This window comes from Heterocephalus glaber, unplaced genomic scaffold (genome assembly GCF_053883595.1).
Source record: "Heterocephalus glaber isolate CG9 unplaced genomic scaffold, H.glaber_assembly_v1.0 deba00001532, whole genome shotgun sequence".
Lineage (NCBI taxonomy): Eukaryota > Metazoa > Chordata > Mammalia > Rodentia > Bathyergidae > Heterocephalus > Heterocephalus glaber.
In genome coordinates this window covers 21,637,977-21,656,463 of record NW_028258330.1, presented here as the reverse complement: position 1 = coordinate 21,656,463, position 18,487 = coordinate 21,637,977, and the positions used below count along the sequence as shown (strand labels likewise).

Here is an 18,487-nt window from a genome sequence, read left to right as displayed (position 1 = left end):
ACCTGTCACCCTCATGTCTGTTTCCTCATCTGAAAGGCTTGACTTTGATAATGTGGCTTTAGAGCTTCTTCTCAGTCACTGAGCTCCATTTTTTCCAAGATGAAAAGTGATATAGGCCAGGAGATCAACTAATGTAGCAGTGAAGAGCTGAGCAGCTGTGGCTGAGGCCAGGATGACCCTCATGCTCAGTTCCTTTGGCCTCTTTGCCCCATAGGGCCTGGGCACCCTCCAAGGTGCTCCAGAGCTGAAGGCAGGAGGAGAGAAGGTGCAGGATTTGGAGCAGTCAGGAGTACTGGCTCTGGAGGAGGCAGCCTGGATTCAGATCCAACCTAACCTCTCTGAGCCTCAGTTTCCCTTTCTGCCAAATGGGCCTGATAATGTCTTCAGACATTGTTGTGAAGGTTCAGAGCACTGTTGTGTGTGACAGGCTCTAGAACAGTCAGGCAGTGGCAGGTCCACTGCAATGGGACAACTGTAAGCAGCTGTGGACCTTCCACATGGGTCACATTATCACAGCAACCCTGGAGGTAGGTGATACTAACTCATCTTGCCAACGAGGAACCTGAAGCATAGAGAAGGGAAATAAGTTGTCCAGGTTCGTGTAGCTCCATGTGGCAAGCTGGGGCACAAAGCCAGGCAGTCTCAGTAACTGGTAGTTATTATTATTAAGTCCTTGTGAGAACCGACATCCTTCAATAGGTTCGAGCCAAGCACCTTCCTTGCTTCATGAAATGAAAGGAAGTTTTGGAGCAGGATGGGCTCTCAGCACTGAGGAGGCCTGAAAAACTGGCCTGTGAGCACTTGGAAGGGGCTGGCTACATGTCAACTGGCCAGGGCAGTGCTCAGGACCACATCAGACCCTCCCAGCTAGCACCACTGGTGTTATAGCTCAAGCCTAGATGTCCCCCCAAAGCCTCATGCAGTCATAGGTGGGGCTTTTTCAGAGCTGAGTGGAACTAGAGTGTGTGGTGCTAGAATTGATTCATAGTGCAGTGATCCTGATGGTGCAAGATCAAGGGCACTAGGATTAAGCGATGAATGTGAGTGATGAATAAGATATAAGGGATAGAAAGAGCTGTGGTTGTCCTTGCTTGTTTTGCTACCTTCTGTCTGCCATGAACTGTTTCTCTTCTGTGATGCCTGTTTGCCACACAATCTGCCTTGGAGCCAGCCAATTATAGACTGAAAGCTCTACAAACTGTGCTAAATAAACCTTTCCTCCCTTAACTTTGGGTGTCAGGTATTTTGTCTCAGAAATGAGAAAAGTAACTAAGACACTTGGGGGCATGCAGGTTCTCAGGGGTGACAGAGAGTTGGGAATGCAGAGGGGCCTCCTGCCATCCCCGGAAGAGGGGAAGCATCTCCAGGGCCCTATTCTGGCTCTGCCTGTCCACACAGACTCTCTGACCTCAAATACTAGTAACAGGGCAAGGACTCTCGATGTGGACTATTATCCAGTTTTGTGTATCCTCAGGCAAGTCCTTCCTGCCTCCTGAGCATCAGTTTCTCCATTTGTCAAATAGATGGCTGAACTCATTATTTAAGTGCCCAATGTTCACCCATCCATCCCTCTCTCCCTCAATATCTCATGAGTACCCGCTATGTGCCAGGATCTTTTTAGGACTCCAGGTATATAAAGGTAAAATAAGGGGAAAAAAACCTTTCACTTGCTTTTGACTTAATGAAAGTTAAGAGACAAATCACAGCCCTGCAGGAACATTTTAGAAAGACACATGGAGAGGTCAAATTCCCTGGGAATTTAACAATGACTCTTCAGGACCCATAATGTACCTACTACATATTGGTTGTGCCCTGCAAATGCTTGCTGAATGAACAAATCAACAGGACTTATTTTACTGCTCCAAGTCATGTACCTAAGGATGGAAATAAAGTCTCTGAGTCCTCTCCTTCCACCAAATCATGTTCTAAAGAAAGCTACCTCATGAGTCTAAAACTGGAGCCAGATGCCTATCCTGGACTTACTGGGAGGGGCTCAGCTCCTTACTCTGTCTCTCAGCCCATATGAACTCAGTCTGAAGCACAGTTAAGGCAGATGGTCCTGCAGGGTCTAGGGTAGGGCAGGGCATATCTCCAACTCCCTCTCCAAGGTGCTCAGTGTGTGGAAGGGACCTGAAGGACAAGGAAAGAGACACATCATTCTCCAATTGACACTTGTTCTCAGCCCCATGTCTGCTGAGGATGAGGAGCAAATCAGTGAGCCTCCCTGGGTGGCTGGCACTGTCACCTATTGATCAATGTCCTGTCTCAGACCAGTGAATACTAAAGATTCTCAACTCAAAGAGGAATTTGAGGGCACCTCAAACCTAGAGGGCACAGATGGAGACATGGGAACACTTGGACCCCAGCCCCTTCTGTGGGCCAGTGATGGGCTTGGGTTTGCCAACACTGGGAGTTTTGGAGGTCACAGCAGCACCAGGAAAATGAATGTCAGCTTTGTCCTCATCTCTTCTTTCTCAACACTCAGGGATGCTACAGTTCGGACAAGCGTCCCCCAAGGGCTCCCCTGTCAAAGGCTTGGTCCTGGGAGGTAGAAGCTTGAGGAAATGGGGCCTAGGTCACTGGGCTGTGCCCTGAAGGACACTGAGATACTGATCCTTTTCTCCTCCTTTTGGTTCCTGACCATGAGGTGAGGGATTTGGGGCAGCCCAAGAGCTCCCTGTCATTGCCCTCTGGCACCCTAATCAGGGCCACAAAGCAATGTGTCCACCCAGTGTGGACCATAACCTACAGAACTATGACCCAAACACAACTTTCACTTATAAGTTTATTATGTCAGGTATTTTTTATAGTGACAAATTGATGAATAATACACATGATAAAAATCACAAGGGAGAAAAGAAGGGAGAGTGTGACATGTCCTCAGTGGGGCAGATCATGGAGTTAGGACCCAAGTCAGTGATCAGAAAGGAAAGAGCTTTGGGTCAAATCTATTATTTAACCTTTTAACTTTTTGGCACCTGAAAGTTACCAGAAAGACCTGAGATTTCCCCACATTCTCAAAGGTTGGGCTTTAGAGATAAAACAGAAGTGGAGGGGGGAAAAGAACAAAACTTTCTGGCTTTCTGTTAGAGTTCTGTCTGATTGTTAAGCCTGTTGTACACAAAGCAGGCCATGGATAACCACCTTAATGTACAAAGAGCTCCTATAAACCAATAAAAAGGGGGGATGAGTGAAGATGCCACAAGTAATTCAAAGAAGAAAGACAAATGAACCAGTCAACACATGAAACCCTGCTCCATGTCACTAACAATTTTCAAACTGAAGATTAAAACAGAATTAAATACTCCTGTTACCTATAGGATAAACCAAGGTCTGGGATCAGAGAAACCTTTTCTCTCAAATGCCAGCTCCACACTTCATTCCCTGGCACAGTTACCTTACCTCTGTTTGCCCATATGGAAAATGAGGCACTGGAAAGCTGTCCTTTTACAAATGTTAATTGAGGGCTGACTGTTGTCTGCCCTCCTATCTGTAGTTTTCACACTGAAAATATGTGAAAGAATGTGTCTGGATGGAACATGTGCAGACAGTTTTCTTATCACCAGTCTGTCAACAATATAGTATAACCATGTACATAGCATTTATTTGTATTGGATATTATAAGCAGTTTGAGGTGCTTTAAAGTAGCAGAGGGTGTGGGTAATATCTACCATTTCCTACAAGGGACTTGAGCATCTGCAGATTTTGGTATTCATGGGGGTCCTGGAACCAGATTCCTGAGAATGTCCATGAGAACTGTTCTGTGTCAGGCACCTGGGAGATGTCAGCAAACAAGACAGCCCACACCCTCGGAAGGCTTCCATCCTAAAGAGGCAAGGAACCATCACAGACAGTGATAGGGAATTATCAGAGTGTGCAGAGTGTTAGGAGGGAGGCCTGGGACATGTAGAAGGGCCTGTCTGAGATGCACAATTGGCAGAGAGCCCAGCAAGGACAAAGGTTGATCAGAGGCTCGAAAGAGCTTGGCATGAAAGATGGCAGAGAGGCCAGAGAGCAGTGACTGGGCAGAGAGGCAGATGACGAGCTCGGCAGGGTGAAGGGGTCCCACCACCAGGCCAAGGAGGCCCAGCAGAGGTTCAGATAGTACAGATGATTCCTGGGAGCTCCTGAGAGGCTGCTAGGAGCTACCCACGTGCCACCCTGGGAAGTGGACAGGGGAATGGACTACAGTAATAGGAGTAGGGTCTGGGAGTCTTCACAGAGGGCCATGATCATTTAAAGCCAGGCCGGTGGCTTTGAGAGCAGGGGAAGGTAGACTGTTGAGTTTACTCATGGGTATTATGAGAATTAATGGGCAAATGCCCCCGACACTGATCAGGATGGAGCAGGTGACAGGAAGCACTGTTACTTGTCCTCAGCTTTAAAGGGACCTCATCCTAGACTCCCATGGACATTTCCCCACAGCCTCCTCCACCCAGGCCCAGCCATTTCCACTGCTTTCTGTCACGGGTCTGAGTCTTGTCTCCCTGACCTGTTCCTGCCTTATGATCTTCATACACCTCCCAGACGGGGTACTGGTTCCCTATGGTGGCGGTTTTTAAGCAGCTCACATACCTGCTGCCCCAAACTGGTGTGACTCTGAGGCCCTGTTCAGGTGGCTCCCTAAGTCACTTCCAAAAATGAGAATAAGGGTGGGGGATTTAGCTCAGTGGTTCCATCGCCTGCCTTGAAAACACAAGGTCCCGAGTTCAATCCCTGGTACCAAAAAAAAAGAAAAAGAATGACAACAAAGATGAGAATAGGTTGTGAGTCAATCCCACTTTCCAGGCCAGATCCCCAGACAAACTGCCCAGCCCCAGGAAATGAGGACCTGTGGTACCCAGGTCCTTGTATTAAGTTGTTTAAAACCCACCACAGATCTAAAGGGCTGGGGCTACACTTACTCTGCTTTCATGGATGAGAAAGCTGAGGTTCAGGGAAGTGACAGTGTCAGAAGTGACAGCCCAAGCAGGCACAGCAAACAGCAATGTGGGATGCAAACCAGGATCTCAGCTCCTACTGCTAGGCCTGAGCCTCTCTGGTGCTCTGTGGCCTCTCCCTGCTGACTCCTGCCTGGTGGCCGTCAAAAGTTCACAGGTGCCGTTTAAAGCTACACCTGGCTCAGAGCCCAAGGATCCCTAGGGATGGACCCCAAATGGTCTGCAAAGGCAGATGGGACAGGAGGTCACAGCAGCCATGTGAAGCAGGAGGGCGAGAGGAGGCAACTGGGACCCTCCACAATCATGTAAGTTGGGGACTGGGACATTTGTGCACAGGTGCCATGCCCTGGGCAGCAGTCCCCAGACCTTCCACACGCTCTGCTTTGCACAGAAACTTCCTCAGTGTGTGTTTTGCTATGGGGTTGTGGGTGTAGGAGAATGAGATGATCCACAGCTGCGGTGACTCAGCCAGGCAGCCTCTGCTGAGGGGAGCAGGGAGCCTGAGCCCTGGCTGGGGATGCCCGAGACCCTTGGGAGGACTTCACTCAAGCCAGGGTCACCTGTCTTGGGCAGGGAGCCCCCAGCTGCCCTCTGTTCTAAAACTCACTGCCCTGGGGCCTCCACCTCCAACAGAGTCTGGGGCCGCAGGACAGGCTCTGACGCACAGTGTTGGTCAGCAGAGTGCACTGACAGCAGGAAGGAGGGGGACAGACGTGTTATCTGCATTTGAGCCTCCAAGAAGGACAAATCTCTCACAGTAAAGGGGACAAATCCCTCACAGTAAAGGTGGCCTTTGCCAGGGAAGGAGAATTGAGGTCTCTTCTTATAAGGTCTTTTTTATGTGTGTGGACTGGGAATTGAACCCAGGGCCTTTGCAACTCCAGTCCTCTTATAAATTTTCTTTTTTTAATTTTGATCTAGGGTCTCACTAAGTAGCTAAGTTGCCCAGATTGGACTAGATCTTTCAATCCTCCGGCCTTAGCCTCCCAAAGTGCTGGGATTACAGGTGTGTGCACCACCACATGCAGCTTTTTTCAGGACTTTGATAAGATCAAAACCCAGACCAAAAGGGACAATGATCTCTTCTCTCCCCAGTAAAACCAATGGGCTTGAGCCCATCAACAATGTCATGTGTGATTTCTACTCTCCGAAGGACATGCAAAGCTAGTGGGTGTTGTCAGCCTGAAAAAAAATACTTTCAATGCCAAAGGCACTGGATTGATGTGTATGAGAAAACCCTATAAATTGACAAAGAAAATTTAGAAAATTCAATTAAAAAGTGAGCAAACTAAAAAAAAGTTAAAATTTTATAGCATGTAAAAATAAGTTACAAACTAAATAAAAATAATTAACAATTCTAAAATAAAATATTTAAGAACAATTAATCAAAATCTGAAAATAAACATAAAAATAAAATTAAAACATTTTTGTAAATTACATTTAGCTGCATTTAAATTAATTAAAATAAAAACTTAAAAAATAACATTAATATGTTTAAATAAAGTAAGAATTTGAAATTTTAAAAGAAGTGAAATAGATGTTTAAGGGTAAAATATGAAAAATCAGCTATTTGTAACTATTTAAAAAATAAAGACCAAAAAGTCAAATCAAATCAATGCATAAGAGAGATCTGGCCAGACTGATGCTGACATCATGCTGTGGATTAAGGATCCTGATTCGCTTCAAAGCCTGAAGTAGGGGTGAGGAGGACAGCAAAGTGCATCCCCAACACCAGACATATCCCAAACATGTCCACCCACCTGGGTGTTTGCAGCCTGCTGTGCAGAGCAGGCAGGACGTCAGCCCCACAGAGCTTTACCCACAAACAGCTGACAGATCATTTATACATCTGCAATGTACCCACACCAAATACCACACACACACACACACACACACACACACACCATCCATTCTCACTGTCATCCTTTGAGATTCATTTTCATAAAGGAGTGAACAGAGGCTCAGAGAGGCTGGGTCACTATGCCACAGTCACACACCACATAGGACACTATCCTTGGAATCTGGGCTCCTCAAAATGACCTTCTTTGACAAGTCAAGTCAGTGAGGACATTCACAGAGAGTCAGGGCCACGTGAGATATCAGATTTGAATTTTGTAAACTAGAGAAGCTAATCTCCTATGGTGAAGGAGAGTTATCATCATTAATTGAGCACCTTAGTGTCTCCTGGAGTGGTTTCACATGCATAGTCCTCTTGACCTTCAGAACATCTGTATGGTGCAGATGCTATTACTGGTCTTTTTATCCTGACACACAACCTTGACATTCAGGACGGAAATACTGTCACCCAAGCACAGCAGTCGCAGAGCTGGGAGCTGAGCCCAAGCCTGTCACAGCCCTGATCCCACCCTCCCTGCCTGGCACCAGACACCATCACAGTCACTCTTTGAAGGCTTCCTGTGTGCTAGGAACATCGTGCTGTCTGTGCTGCACAGTCCATCCTGCAGGAACCAAAAGAGACTCAGAAGGGACCTTCCCAAGGTCTCACAGTGTTCACCATGGGCTGCTGGCCACCCAGTGCTCATCTAGACTCCACAAACACAGCTGTGCCCACTCCCCAGCACTACAGCCATCTCTGAGCGGTAGCTGTGACATTTCTCCTCATGGAGTCTCCACCCCTGTGGATGTGGCTCTGCTGCAGGGCTCTGGGGAAAGTGAAGGCTTCTGCAGAAAGGGCGTGGTGTCTGCATGTGGTCTGGGTCCCAGGCAAGTGTGGAAATGCCTTTATTTTGAGCTGGGAAAGGAGAGTCCCTAGGCTGAAGTAGGTCAACAGCATCCCTACGCAGGGCCACAGAGAGGGGCCTATGCATCATGTGACCGTAACCATCCCATGGCAGGGTAGCAACTATTGGAGGGAGCAGCACCCAGGAGGCCAACTCAGCTATCGACAGCCAGGAGCCAGACTGTCCCCTGTGGCATCTAGAGGACTCAAGGGGTCGGGGGGACAGGTGTGCCCTGGACAAGGATGACTTGCTCAGGGCTGAGGAAGATCTGGAGGCACATCCCACCGTCTCCCTGGCCTGGCTGTGTGGCAAGTTGAGTCCCCTCACTGAGCACAGTGGGTCTCCTCTGTGGAAAATAGGGAGGAGAACAGGATAAAGCCACCTCTGGGATATAATGTAAATGAACTAGGAGGAGACCTGATATGACATGGTGGTTGTGTTCTCAGGCTTTGGAATCAAATGTCTGGATTTAAATCCTGGTTTTATCAAACTTATTCTGTTAAGGTTAAAATATGAAATGGCTAATATTTGGCTGTTTTTGACCTACAAATATGGCAATTTCATATACTTCAACTAATGCTTCTCTCTTAATTGTTTCCTTCTCTGCAAAATATGGCTAATAACAGTCCCATGTGGGGTTGCCACGAGGTCTAAATAAGGCTGAGAGGAAATTAAACTCAGTAGCTAAAGCTTGGGCTCTGGGACCAGGCAGGATTTGAACCTTGGCTGTGTGGCCTTGGGAAAGTTACTTAGCTTCCCTGTGCCCCAGTTTCCTCATCTATAAGATGGGAATAATAACAGTAGTCACATAACAGGTTTATTAAGAGATAATTAATACATAAACATCCTTAGAACAGTGCTTAATATTGTTAAATAAGGTAATACTGCAGGTAAGAGCAATATAGACCATAAAACCATAAAACCAAGTCACAAAGAGAATTTTTTTAATACCTCTGATGTCAGTGAAAGTTAAGTATATTGGGGTCTTCATGTCTTTGGGTTCTAAATTTGAGAACTGGATGGAAAATATTCAAAAAATAAAGATGCATCTGTCCTGAACATGTACAGACCCTTTTTTCTTATTATTTCCTCAACAATACAGCACAACAACCATTTACACAGCATTTATTTTGTGCAAGGTATTATAAGACATCCAGAGATGCTTTAAAGTACATAGAGGATGTGTGTAGGTTGTATGCAAATATGATACCATTTTATACAAGACATCCTAGGATTTTGGTATTCACTAAAATACCACACTGGGAAATCCCCCAATTTGTGGCAATCCAAAAGGCCTCTGTTACGGTTTACATCTCAAATACCCCTCAAAGCCTCCTGTGCTCACAGATGGGGCTTTAGGGAGGTTACTGGATTGTGGGGACTTACAGCTATGTGGTCAGGAGGGGGGATCTGGCCTGAAGAGGTGGCTCACTGTGGGTGTGGCCTGGATCTAGCTCTTCCTGCTTCTCCCTTTCTCTCTCTCTCTGCTTCCTGCCTGCCATGCTGTAAGCAAGCCTCTTCTGCCAGGTCCCTCTGCCATGTTGCCCTGCCTTGGACCCAGCTGGCTATGGACTGAAACCTCTAAAATCTGAGCCAGAATAAACCCTCCTTCTTTAGAGTTGTGGGTTGTGCCTCAGCAACAAGAAAGTAAGACAGCCTCCCAGCCTTATGCAGTGCTCACAGTACCCCGACAAGGGGATTGTTATTACCCACATTTTACAGAGGAGAACTGACAAGTTTTAGCTGAAGTATATGAAATTGCTATTTTTGTAGGTTGAATAATTGGGTAGCTCCCTCAGCATACTGAGGGATACCTATATTTTAAAGAAAAATCTGTGTTCAAGGAACATACATGCATATGTGGAAACCAGGTGAGGCCCAGGTTCCTAGTCATCCACAGTCCTGTGAAAAGACTGGCCCCAGAGCCATGATGGCTTTATGTCTGGTGTAGGCCTCAGCCCAGTCCCCTCATGGGCCCCCTGTGGCACCCCCATGTTACTCAGGTAAACTCAAGGGGTCCTGAGGAGTATGCAGCAACACTAGGCGGCCTCTGGTCTCCAGCCCCCTCTGCAGACAGCCTTCAATATGAGAAGGTTGTCTTCATGCCATCCTCTCATCTGACATTTACACTTGGAAGACAAGGCAGAGCCACATGGAGGAAACTGAGACTCTCAGAGCCCCATCCAGACCTGCCAGACCCTGGCCCAGGATGCTGTCCTGAACTTCTCAAAGTTGTCTTCACCCTGGATCTGTTTTCACCTTCACTCCTGCCCACAGGTGGGTGACCTTGAGTGGAGTGTTCCATACTAGAACTGGTCACAAAGGTTTTAATTGGCTTTTGGGTCCCTAATACTCTATTCTTCTATGACCCTGCTCAAGAATTCCTGAGAAAAAGTTCAAGTAGAATTGCTTCAAGAACTGTGTAGTGTTGTACAAATGACAGCCTGTCTAGCAGCAGTGTTGGATGGGTTTTCTGGAAAAATCTACAGTAGGCGGGATTTGCTCCTGTGGGTTGTAGAATCAGGAAAACCCAGGTCACATGCATACTTGCTATTTGACCAAGTTTCGTCTGAATCAGCTTTCCTCTCCTGTAAGTCAGGGAGGGCAAACATGGCCACCAGATGGGGCTTGGGTGAAGATCAAGGTCAAATGGATATGAAATGTCTGGCACACATGGGCTGCTCAAGGTGTCTGATACAAGAGGACATTTAGGCCCTGATGGAGCATTCCACCTTTCAGGGGCTAAAATCCATGAATTTTGGGGAGGAAATGGCCACCAGAGTCAAGGTGATGAGGACAGGCCTGCAGAACATGTCCAGGCTGCTCCCTGAGGCAGCTTCCTGTGGCACGTGCCAAACCGCCTGATCTCACCTCCTGGCTCCCTCCCTAGCACTGTGTGACTCACTGGGCCTTAGTCTCCTCATCTGGAACATAGAGAACCCCCCACCTTTATGGGGACCTGCATCTTACATGAATGAGGACCTGAGCTAAGCACAGAAAATAGGCACAGCTGACAGAGTGGCAGCCACACTCAAAAGCAATGGTGAGAAATACATTTTTGTAACAGTGCACACACAGCACACAAACATATCCACACCCATATGCACATGTTCATTCACAAACATTCACATATTTATTGTATACACATCCTCACACATATTTGCATGCACATTCACCCTTGTACACAGTCATGTATGTATGCAAACTCAAATGTCTCAAAATAATATTCTTAACATTTGCAATGCACTTTGATGTCTTCTAGCCTGTGACTATTTTTGCAGGCCTCTAAGAAGAGCAGGACATGCCACAGATCCTATGTAGTGCACCAAGCCTGAAATATTTACTCTCTGACCTTTTACCAAAAAAAAAGAAGTTTGCTGCGTGGGTGTGGTGGCACGCACTTGTAATCCTAGCACACTGGAAGTCTCAGGCAGGCAAATGACAAGTTTGAGCCCAGCCTGGGCCACCTACTGACTCAGTGAGACCTCGACTCAAAAGAAGAGCTCGATATGTAGCTCAGTGCAAAAGACTTCTTCCTGTTCCACCCTTCTATTTCTTGTTCTGTGCTGTGCTGTGCTGTGCTATTCCATTCCATTCCATTCCAAAATGCTGGCTGCAACTTACTAAATACAATTCCCTGACTGGCTGGCACATTGCAAATCTCAGCTTGTATTAATGTGAACTTCATTGTACTCACCAGATAAATGCATGGATGAACAGACCCTACCCATGAGACACTTGGGCCAGAAGTGCCCTTCATAAAGCTCCACAAGGCTGTGCCAAGGAGTGGTGGTTCCTACCTGTGGCTTTCTCACTGATGGGCCTCAAGGAGATACTGTGCCCTCTAGCAGTGGCAACATGGCACCCGTACCTGTGGTCCTTTTCAACTCCTGGCGCAGGGCCTAGCCCACAGCGCAGGCTCAAGAAATATTTCTTCATTATGGTGGCGGTAAGTAAATGGCACCCAAGGCCACCATGACTGGATCCCAGCTGTCTGTAACAGGACCTCTGCTTCCTCTGGCCACACAGTCCCTCAGCCCTTCCCACCTGGCCAGATTCCCCCTCCCCACTGTGGGCCCCACCTTACTGCCACTTTTGACTGACAAAATACTGATCCTGCCCCCAAATGGGCTCTTTTCACATAACCTCCACCTTGCAGCCAGGCTGTGACCCCCAAGTCCCCAGCAGGATTCATTCCTAGTTCTAGGCACAGGCTATGGAGCCTCCAGAGCTCTGCATCCCATCCCATCTTAGCTACTGTGAGTTCCTAGGAAGATCACTGCCCCTTTCTGAGGGTGGGTTCCCTGTCTGGAAAATGAGGATGACCTACGGCAATGACAGTGAAGACTCACATCCCATATGCAGTGTTCCTGACCCATGGCCAGGCCCCCTCTCTCTATAGCCTCCAGAATCTCTGGAGGATGGGCACACCTAGGGGAGGAATGGCTTCCACCCACAGGAGAGGGAGGCAGGCTTTCTGAAGTGATAGCAGCACCTGCTTCATCCCTGGCTTGGCTTCAGAACATAGTCAGGGAAGGCAAGCGAGGCTCAGGGGACTGATTGGTCACATACTCTGTGCTGAATATTCTCCTTTCTACTTCTCAGCCAGCCCCTATTTTACAAGAAGAGCAGAGTGATCACCCCCTCATGTCCGACTCCACCTTGTGGAAATCTGAGATCCCTTTCAGCACTGCTTCAATGGGCAAGACCTGGCTCTACTTGGGTGCCATCATTCAAGAACACAGCTGTTCTGGGCCAAGCCAGGGTCAAAGCCAGGGCCAAGAAAGCCAGGTCTTCACTTGTCCCTTCCCCTGCCTTCAGGCATCTGCTGCCTGATATCAGCTCCTATCCATGCACAGACACAGTTGGTGCTGGCAGCTGGCCTCTAATGCAGCTGCACACTTCACATAGCACTATTACCTGTGCGCTGGACTGTGAGCTGTCGCTGCTGTTTCATGACAAAGAAACAGAAGCTCAGAAGGGATGAGGCTTGGGGGTCACAGAGCAAGCAAGAGACAGAGGTGAAACCCCACTGCCCAGCCCCAGCACAGCCTTGCCTGGCCCAAGAAGGAAGCAGCCGGATCCTTATGCAGCCCTTCTTGGCAGCTTCTCTATGGGACTGAGGCAAATCTTCCCAGCTGCCCAAAGATGTAGCACAATGGCTTCCATCTCACAGACAAGGAAACCATGGGTCAGAGAGGCAGCCACCTCCCTGAAATCCCATACTTGGGCCAGGAGAGGACTCCAGATTTGAATCTGGGCCAGAAAGTCCAGGAGCCTCTTTCTGCCCTTGCCTCACTGAGTCCAGGAGGATCTAAAGCTGGGGCTCCTCCCCAGCAGGGCAGAGTCCTATCTCCTAAATGAAGCTTTGCCTCATCACCCAGATGAAGGCCTAGATCCAGGGGTGGAGGACTTGAGCCAGAGGCCTGTACTTCTCCCCAAGGTCCCACTGCCTGGATACTCCAGCAGATTTAAGGAGAAATGTCCCATCTGGTTCTTATTCATTTATACTTAATTAATCAAAATGTTGTTTTGTAAGAGACACTTGAGATCCAAGAACCTTTCTCAAGCCTTTTCTTTCATTCTTGTCTTAGAAACAACAAAAAAAATGAGTTTCGTCCAAAAAACAGGAAAAAGACTACTGTGATGCTGGAGCCCTAGGAAGTGCAGGTCTATGGCAGCCAAGCCCCAGGCCACTGGCTCAGCCCAGGTGGCTTCCTCCTGACCCTGCAGACTTAGCCAAAGGCTTAGTCACAGACAGGGTGCTGGGGGTCATCCCTCCACACTGCTGCAACTCAAGGGCAGGCCAGGTCTGCTCCCTTGGCACCCCCAAATCCTCAAGCAGAGCCTGGCATGAAAGCTGTCTGATAACACTTGAGTGAGCAAGTGAAGGAATGAATGAACAAATGGGGCACTGCCAACCCCAAGTGTGTTCAGGACACATTCTCCTGCCAAAGTTAGATGAGGTCAAAGCTGGTAGAACCCTTGGGAATTGTGTGCAGGAGTTTCTAAGCAGATGCCTTTCTAGAAACAGCCTCTGATCTATGACAAGTCTGAGGAGCACTGTATTCTACTCCACTTCACGTGCTCTGATAAGTCCTACAGGCAAGCACTGCTAAATCCAACACATGCTAAATCTGTTTTGCTAAGACTATGGACTTCCTTGCAGAACATGCTATAGGAAAGTGTCGTCTACCCTCCACACACCTCCAGTACCAATGGGGAAACTGAGGCTTGGGGAGGGGCAGGGGAGAGATCCACTCACCCAAGATCACACAGCACCACTGGGGCAGAGTGGGACAGATATTCGAGGCTCTCTCCACTGCACATTTTGAATCAATGGAAAACTGAAACTCTGAGAAGGGAAGAACAGCTCAGGAAATATCTCTGCATCATATCAGAAAGACAGATTCTAGGCTGCTTTGCTATTCATCTGCTGTGCAATCTTAGACAAATTAGTTCCTCTCTCTGAACCTGTTTCCTCATTTGGAAAGTGTGTCTCCCTTTCCCTCTGCTTGGCTCTTATAAGTAGCCAATGACACAATGGACAAGAAACGGGGTGGATTAATACTGAGGAACTCATTTAACACACACACTAACTCATTTAGCCTTACTCAGTGTCTTCCTGATGAGGTGGAGATTTAAGATTATTATTCCCATTTTAAAGATGAGTCAATTAAGAGAATTTTTTTTTTTTGGTACCGGGGATCAAACTCAGGTACTTGCACTTGCACAGCAGGCGACGAAACCACTGAGCTAAATCCCCAGCCCAAGAGAATTTTTTTTAAAAAAATCTGTTTCAGAATTGAGAAATACCTTAGAGATTTTTCTAAAGACTTTCAGATGGGACAGGGGCAGCAAAGTGACTGGCCCGTGGTCACTTAGCTAATAACTCAGGAAGTGGGGATTTGAATTCAGGAAGGCTGGCTCGAGAGGCAGTGCTCTGAACACTGAACACCATGTTCAGAGGAACAAAGGCCATTCAGAGAAGAGTGTCCACAGAGGCTCCCAAGACCCGAGGATACCTGAAGCCACCTAGACCTCTCAGCCTAGCCCCACAGAGCTGCAATCCCTCAAGCCATATTGCTGCCCTACTCCACCCCACCTTCCCAGCCCCCTCTGCCTCCTTCTTTTTCTCAGGAGTGATCACGTCCACCTAGGGCGTTGTGCACAAAGGGACCAGAAGCCCCCAGAGGCCAGGCTGTGCTCTCTCACTCTCACCCATGCAGCCTCGCTCAGACCCACATGACAGCTGGAAAGATAGAAATCTCTGCATCTTCCACCCACCTGCTGGATAACTTAACTATCTACCTGTCTAGACCTCAGGTCCCCTGCTTTATAAAATAAGTCCCTGATGAGAATGTAGTAGGGATAAGATGAGACAGTGCCTAGCACAGTGACTGGCCTTTGGCAGTTGATTCTCAGACAGGCAGCCCAAGGCAAAGGGCTCACTGAGACGTCTGCTTGTCTTTCTCAGTGGCACAGGCTCTGCCAAATCTCACCCTGCAGGGCAGCTTCAAATCCACTGCCAGAGCCTCTTCTGACTGACCACCATAGCAAGGAACAGTGGCACAGGACCCTGAAGGAGAGTGCGCAAGGTCCCTGGTACATAATGAGCCTGAACTTTGCTCCACCTTTCTAGTGGCCCTTGGTCTCTGGAAAAAATGGGGCTCTTGGAGGGGTCAGACTTCTTCCAAGTTGGCCCAAGAATAAGTGAACTTGAACTCAGGTCTTAGGATTGGCTGAGCTCACCAGAGAGGGATTCACCTTAACTTCTGGGAGACAACACTATGAGTCAGGGCCGTGACTGGCTGGGAGTGGGATATCTGGGCTTCTAGATCAGGGCTCTTGATGTTGCCTCCTGGCTCAGCAACGATGGTTGGGATGGCTTCTAAGCCACCAACTCCATCTCCTTATCCCTGGGGCCCCCAGGCTGGCTCTTGAAACTTCTGTGTCTGAACAGAGGCGCCCTCCCCACATTGCTGCTACTATGGGCCCTGGGGGCACCGAGAAAGTCCTGCTAGCTCCTTCCCTGCTTGGAGAGCCTCCTTGGCCGTGCTTGCTCAATTGCTCTCTTACTGGGTGCCCTGGAGCCTCTGTCTCCTCATCTGTAAGGTAGGATCTATGCTTACCGGGACAAGCCAATGAGCCACACTTAAAGCACCAAGCCCATGTCCCAAGAGTCAAACCCGGTCACGCCCCATGGTGCCCACCTGGCCACCCTGCTTTCGAGCCTCATACCTTGCTTCTTCCTTCGGTGCAGGGCAAGCATGTCCACCGCGTGGGCGACAAGCAGCAGCAGACACAGTGGCACCCGCATCTGGGAAGCGCTGTCCTGGAGGGTGCCCGCGAGGGTACTCCAGGGCGGCGCAGGGGCTGCTCAGGGTGCGCCAGGCTCATCCGCGAGGCGCGGGGTCGAAGCGGCCACCGGGAGCCGTCTTCCGCCCCGGGCCCTCGGCCAGGTCGAGTGAGGGCAGCAGAGGCGCTGGGCACGGCCTAGGGGAGGAGCCGACGCGCGGGGCGGCGCGTTAACCCGAGCGGAGCTGGCGCAGAGAGGGGTCGCCTGGCCGGGTCCCAGCTCTGCCCGACCTTCTCAGCTGGCTCGTGACGGTCCCGCCCCCACACCGCCCAAGTGCACAGAGGGCTGAGGCTCCAAGTACAGGCGCGCGCGCACCCAAGTTCAGGCGGGTGGGCGCTCGGAGACAGTCTCCCAGTACTGTGGTTTTCTGTCTCTTCTCCAACCCCGCTTCCTCCGTTTCTTCCTCTGGACTTCTAAGTGCAGCTCCTAGCTACTCTGGTCCGGTCTGCCTCGCGTGTGCCTTTGCTGTCTCCTTCCCTATCCATTCTCTGTGGCCGGTGCCTTTATTACCTGACGCCTGGCAGCCTTCTCCCCTCTCCCAGCTCAGGGCCTCTGTCTCCACCCTGCTCTCCCTCCCCTCCGGGGTTCCCTTTGCCCCATCCCTCTCCTCTCCTGCAGGACCTCCCTCCTCCTTGTATCTCTGTGTTTTCTCATTCTTTCCAGAAGGTCCTGAGTCCATGCTGGCCACTGAGCCTGATGCTTCCTGCTGAAGCCTGGAGGGAAGCCCCTACTCTTTGATTCAAAGTGTCCAGCACCTCATAAATTCACTTGTGACAGGAGTGGGGACCTGGACTGTGTTTCCTCCGATCTTATCACCAAAACTAGGAGCATCTGGTTCCATTTTAACCCTTTCAGAGTCAAATCACTCCTCCAAGGCAACCCAACTCAGCTCTGCCACCCATGACAATCATGATGGTACCCATGGGTTTGAAGGCCTGTGCTTAGCATTATGCTGGGCACTTTACACTTTAATCTTCAGAACGACTCAAGGAGTTTCTAGTCTGATTAACCATACTTTTCAGGAGGAGAAGAGAGGAGTTCAGAGACCAAGCAACCTGCTTAAGGGCACACAGCTGGTCACCAGTCTATTGAGTCCCACACTACTCAGGACACAGTCTCATGGGAAGAGTAGAGCCTTGGGGGCCCTGAGGAGCTTACCTTTGTTGAACAATTGTCCTCAGGAAACTTTTTCCTCCATGTGAGGTTTGATCCAAAAGAGAAAGACGATGTCTGCTGGTATCTTGTCCCGGTCCTCTCCCTGTGCAGTAAGGGACACTTGAGGGGTGTCGTGTCAGGGGGCAAGGAGACACAGCAAGGGGCAGACAACAGAGATCTTGTTGGAATGTCATAACCACCCCACCTAAACCAGTCCCCTTTCACAGATGGGGCCACCAAGGCTTCAGAACTGTGGGTCCTAGGCTAGGCAGTCCACCGAGTCTAGGACAGAACTGAGGTGGGAATCGAGGTGTCCCAGCGTACTCTTCTCCATGCTTTGTCCAGCCCTCCTGTTCTGACATCCCTGATCCTAGGCATTCCCCTGCCTCATCCTTCCCCTGTGCACCCCAGGAACCTCCAGCTCCTTGCAGTATTTGACAGACTTCTCGGGCCTCTTGAGCCTTTCGTGTGTGCCCTCTCCATGGGGTAATGACCTAAGACCCACTCCCCTTCTCCAGAGCCCTAACATGTCCTCCTCCTTTCCTGATTATCAGGCCAGGCCCAGTATTTCCTCTGGGCATGGGCAATCTTTTGCCAGGCCTCTGATCATGCAGGGTGGTAACTATGGATGTCTCTGTCCTCTCTAAACTCTCAACATTTTCAAGACAGAGACTTGTTCATATCTGGGTTTCTGGAGCCCAGCATGTACCGAACACAGAACTCATGCTCAGAATGTTTTATAGACTTAATGAATGAATCAATGAGCATGTGAGTGAATGAATTCTCCATTCATTCCCTGTCTGGACTTGAAATGCAGGTCCTTGGAGAAATGAGATGACCCCAGAACATCAAGTCCTACCTCACCACCCCTAGCCCTGGAGCCTCCAAATCCAGAGCGGGAAGCTTTCATGTGAGTCAGACCAGGGGGAACCCTGTCAGCATAAGTCAAGCTGAGGCCATGGCAGCTCAGCAGGGTGCAACCTGCATCCCTTCTGCATTCTCCCCTTCTCTACTCCCCTCTCCCTCTGCTCTGTCTACCTGGGCCTCCTCTTGTTTCCTAAACTCCGGTTCCTTGTCTTCCCCAGGGATTTGGTAGTTCCCACTGCCTGGAAAGTTCTTCCTCAGTTGTCCACAGGATTTGTTCTTCTAACCGCCTGGACCTGTCAGCCTCCAAAGTGCCAAGCACTTCTGGCTTGCCTTGTAACATATTGGCCTGCGAGTTCCATGGGGTAGTGATCTTCTGTTTTATCCCTGGGCATCTGACACATATAGTGATTACAAAATATCTGTGG

At 49.2% G+C, this 18,487-nt stretch overlaps 1 protein-coding gene across 1 annotated transcript in view; it reads right to left on the bottom strand.

Moving 5' to 3' along the window:
• The window catches only part of Rspo4 (R-spondin 4), a 37,691-nt gene extending 21,522 nt beyond the window's left edge, over positions 1-16,169 (bottom strand). The window contains exon 1 of the mRNA XM_087188766.1: positions 15,923-16,169. Within this exon, the coding sequence (XP_087044892.1) occupies positions 15,923-16,001 (79 nt within the window). The 5' untranslated portion in view covers positions 16,002-16,169. The remainder of the gene's footprint in view (positions 1-15,922) is intronic.
• Between the last annotated feature and the right edge of the window lie 2,318 nt (positions 16,170-18,487).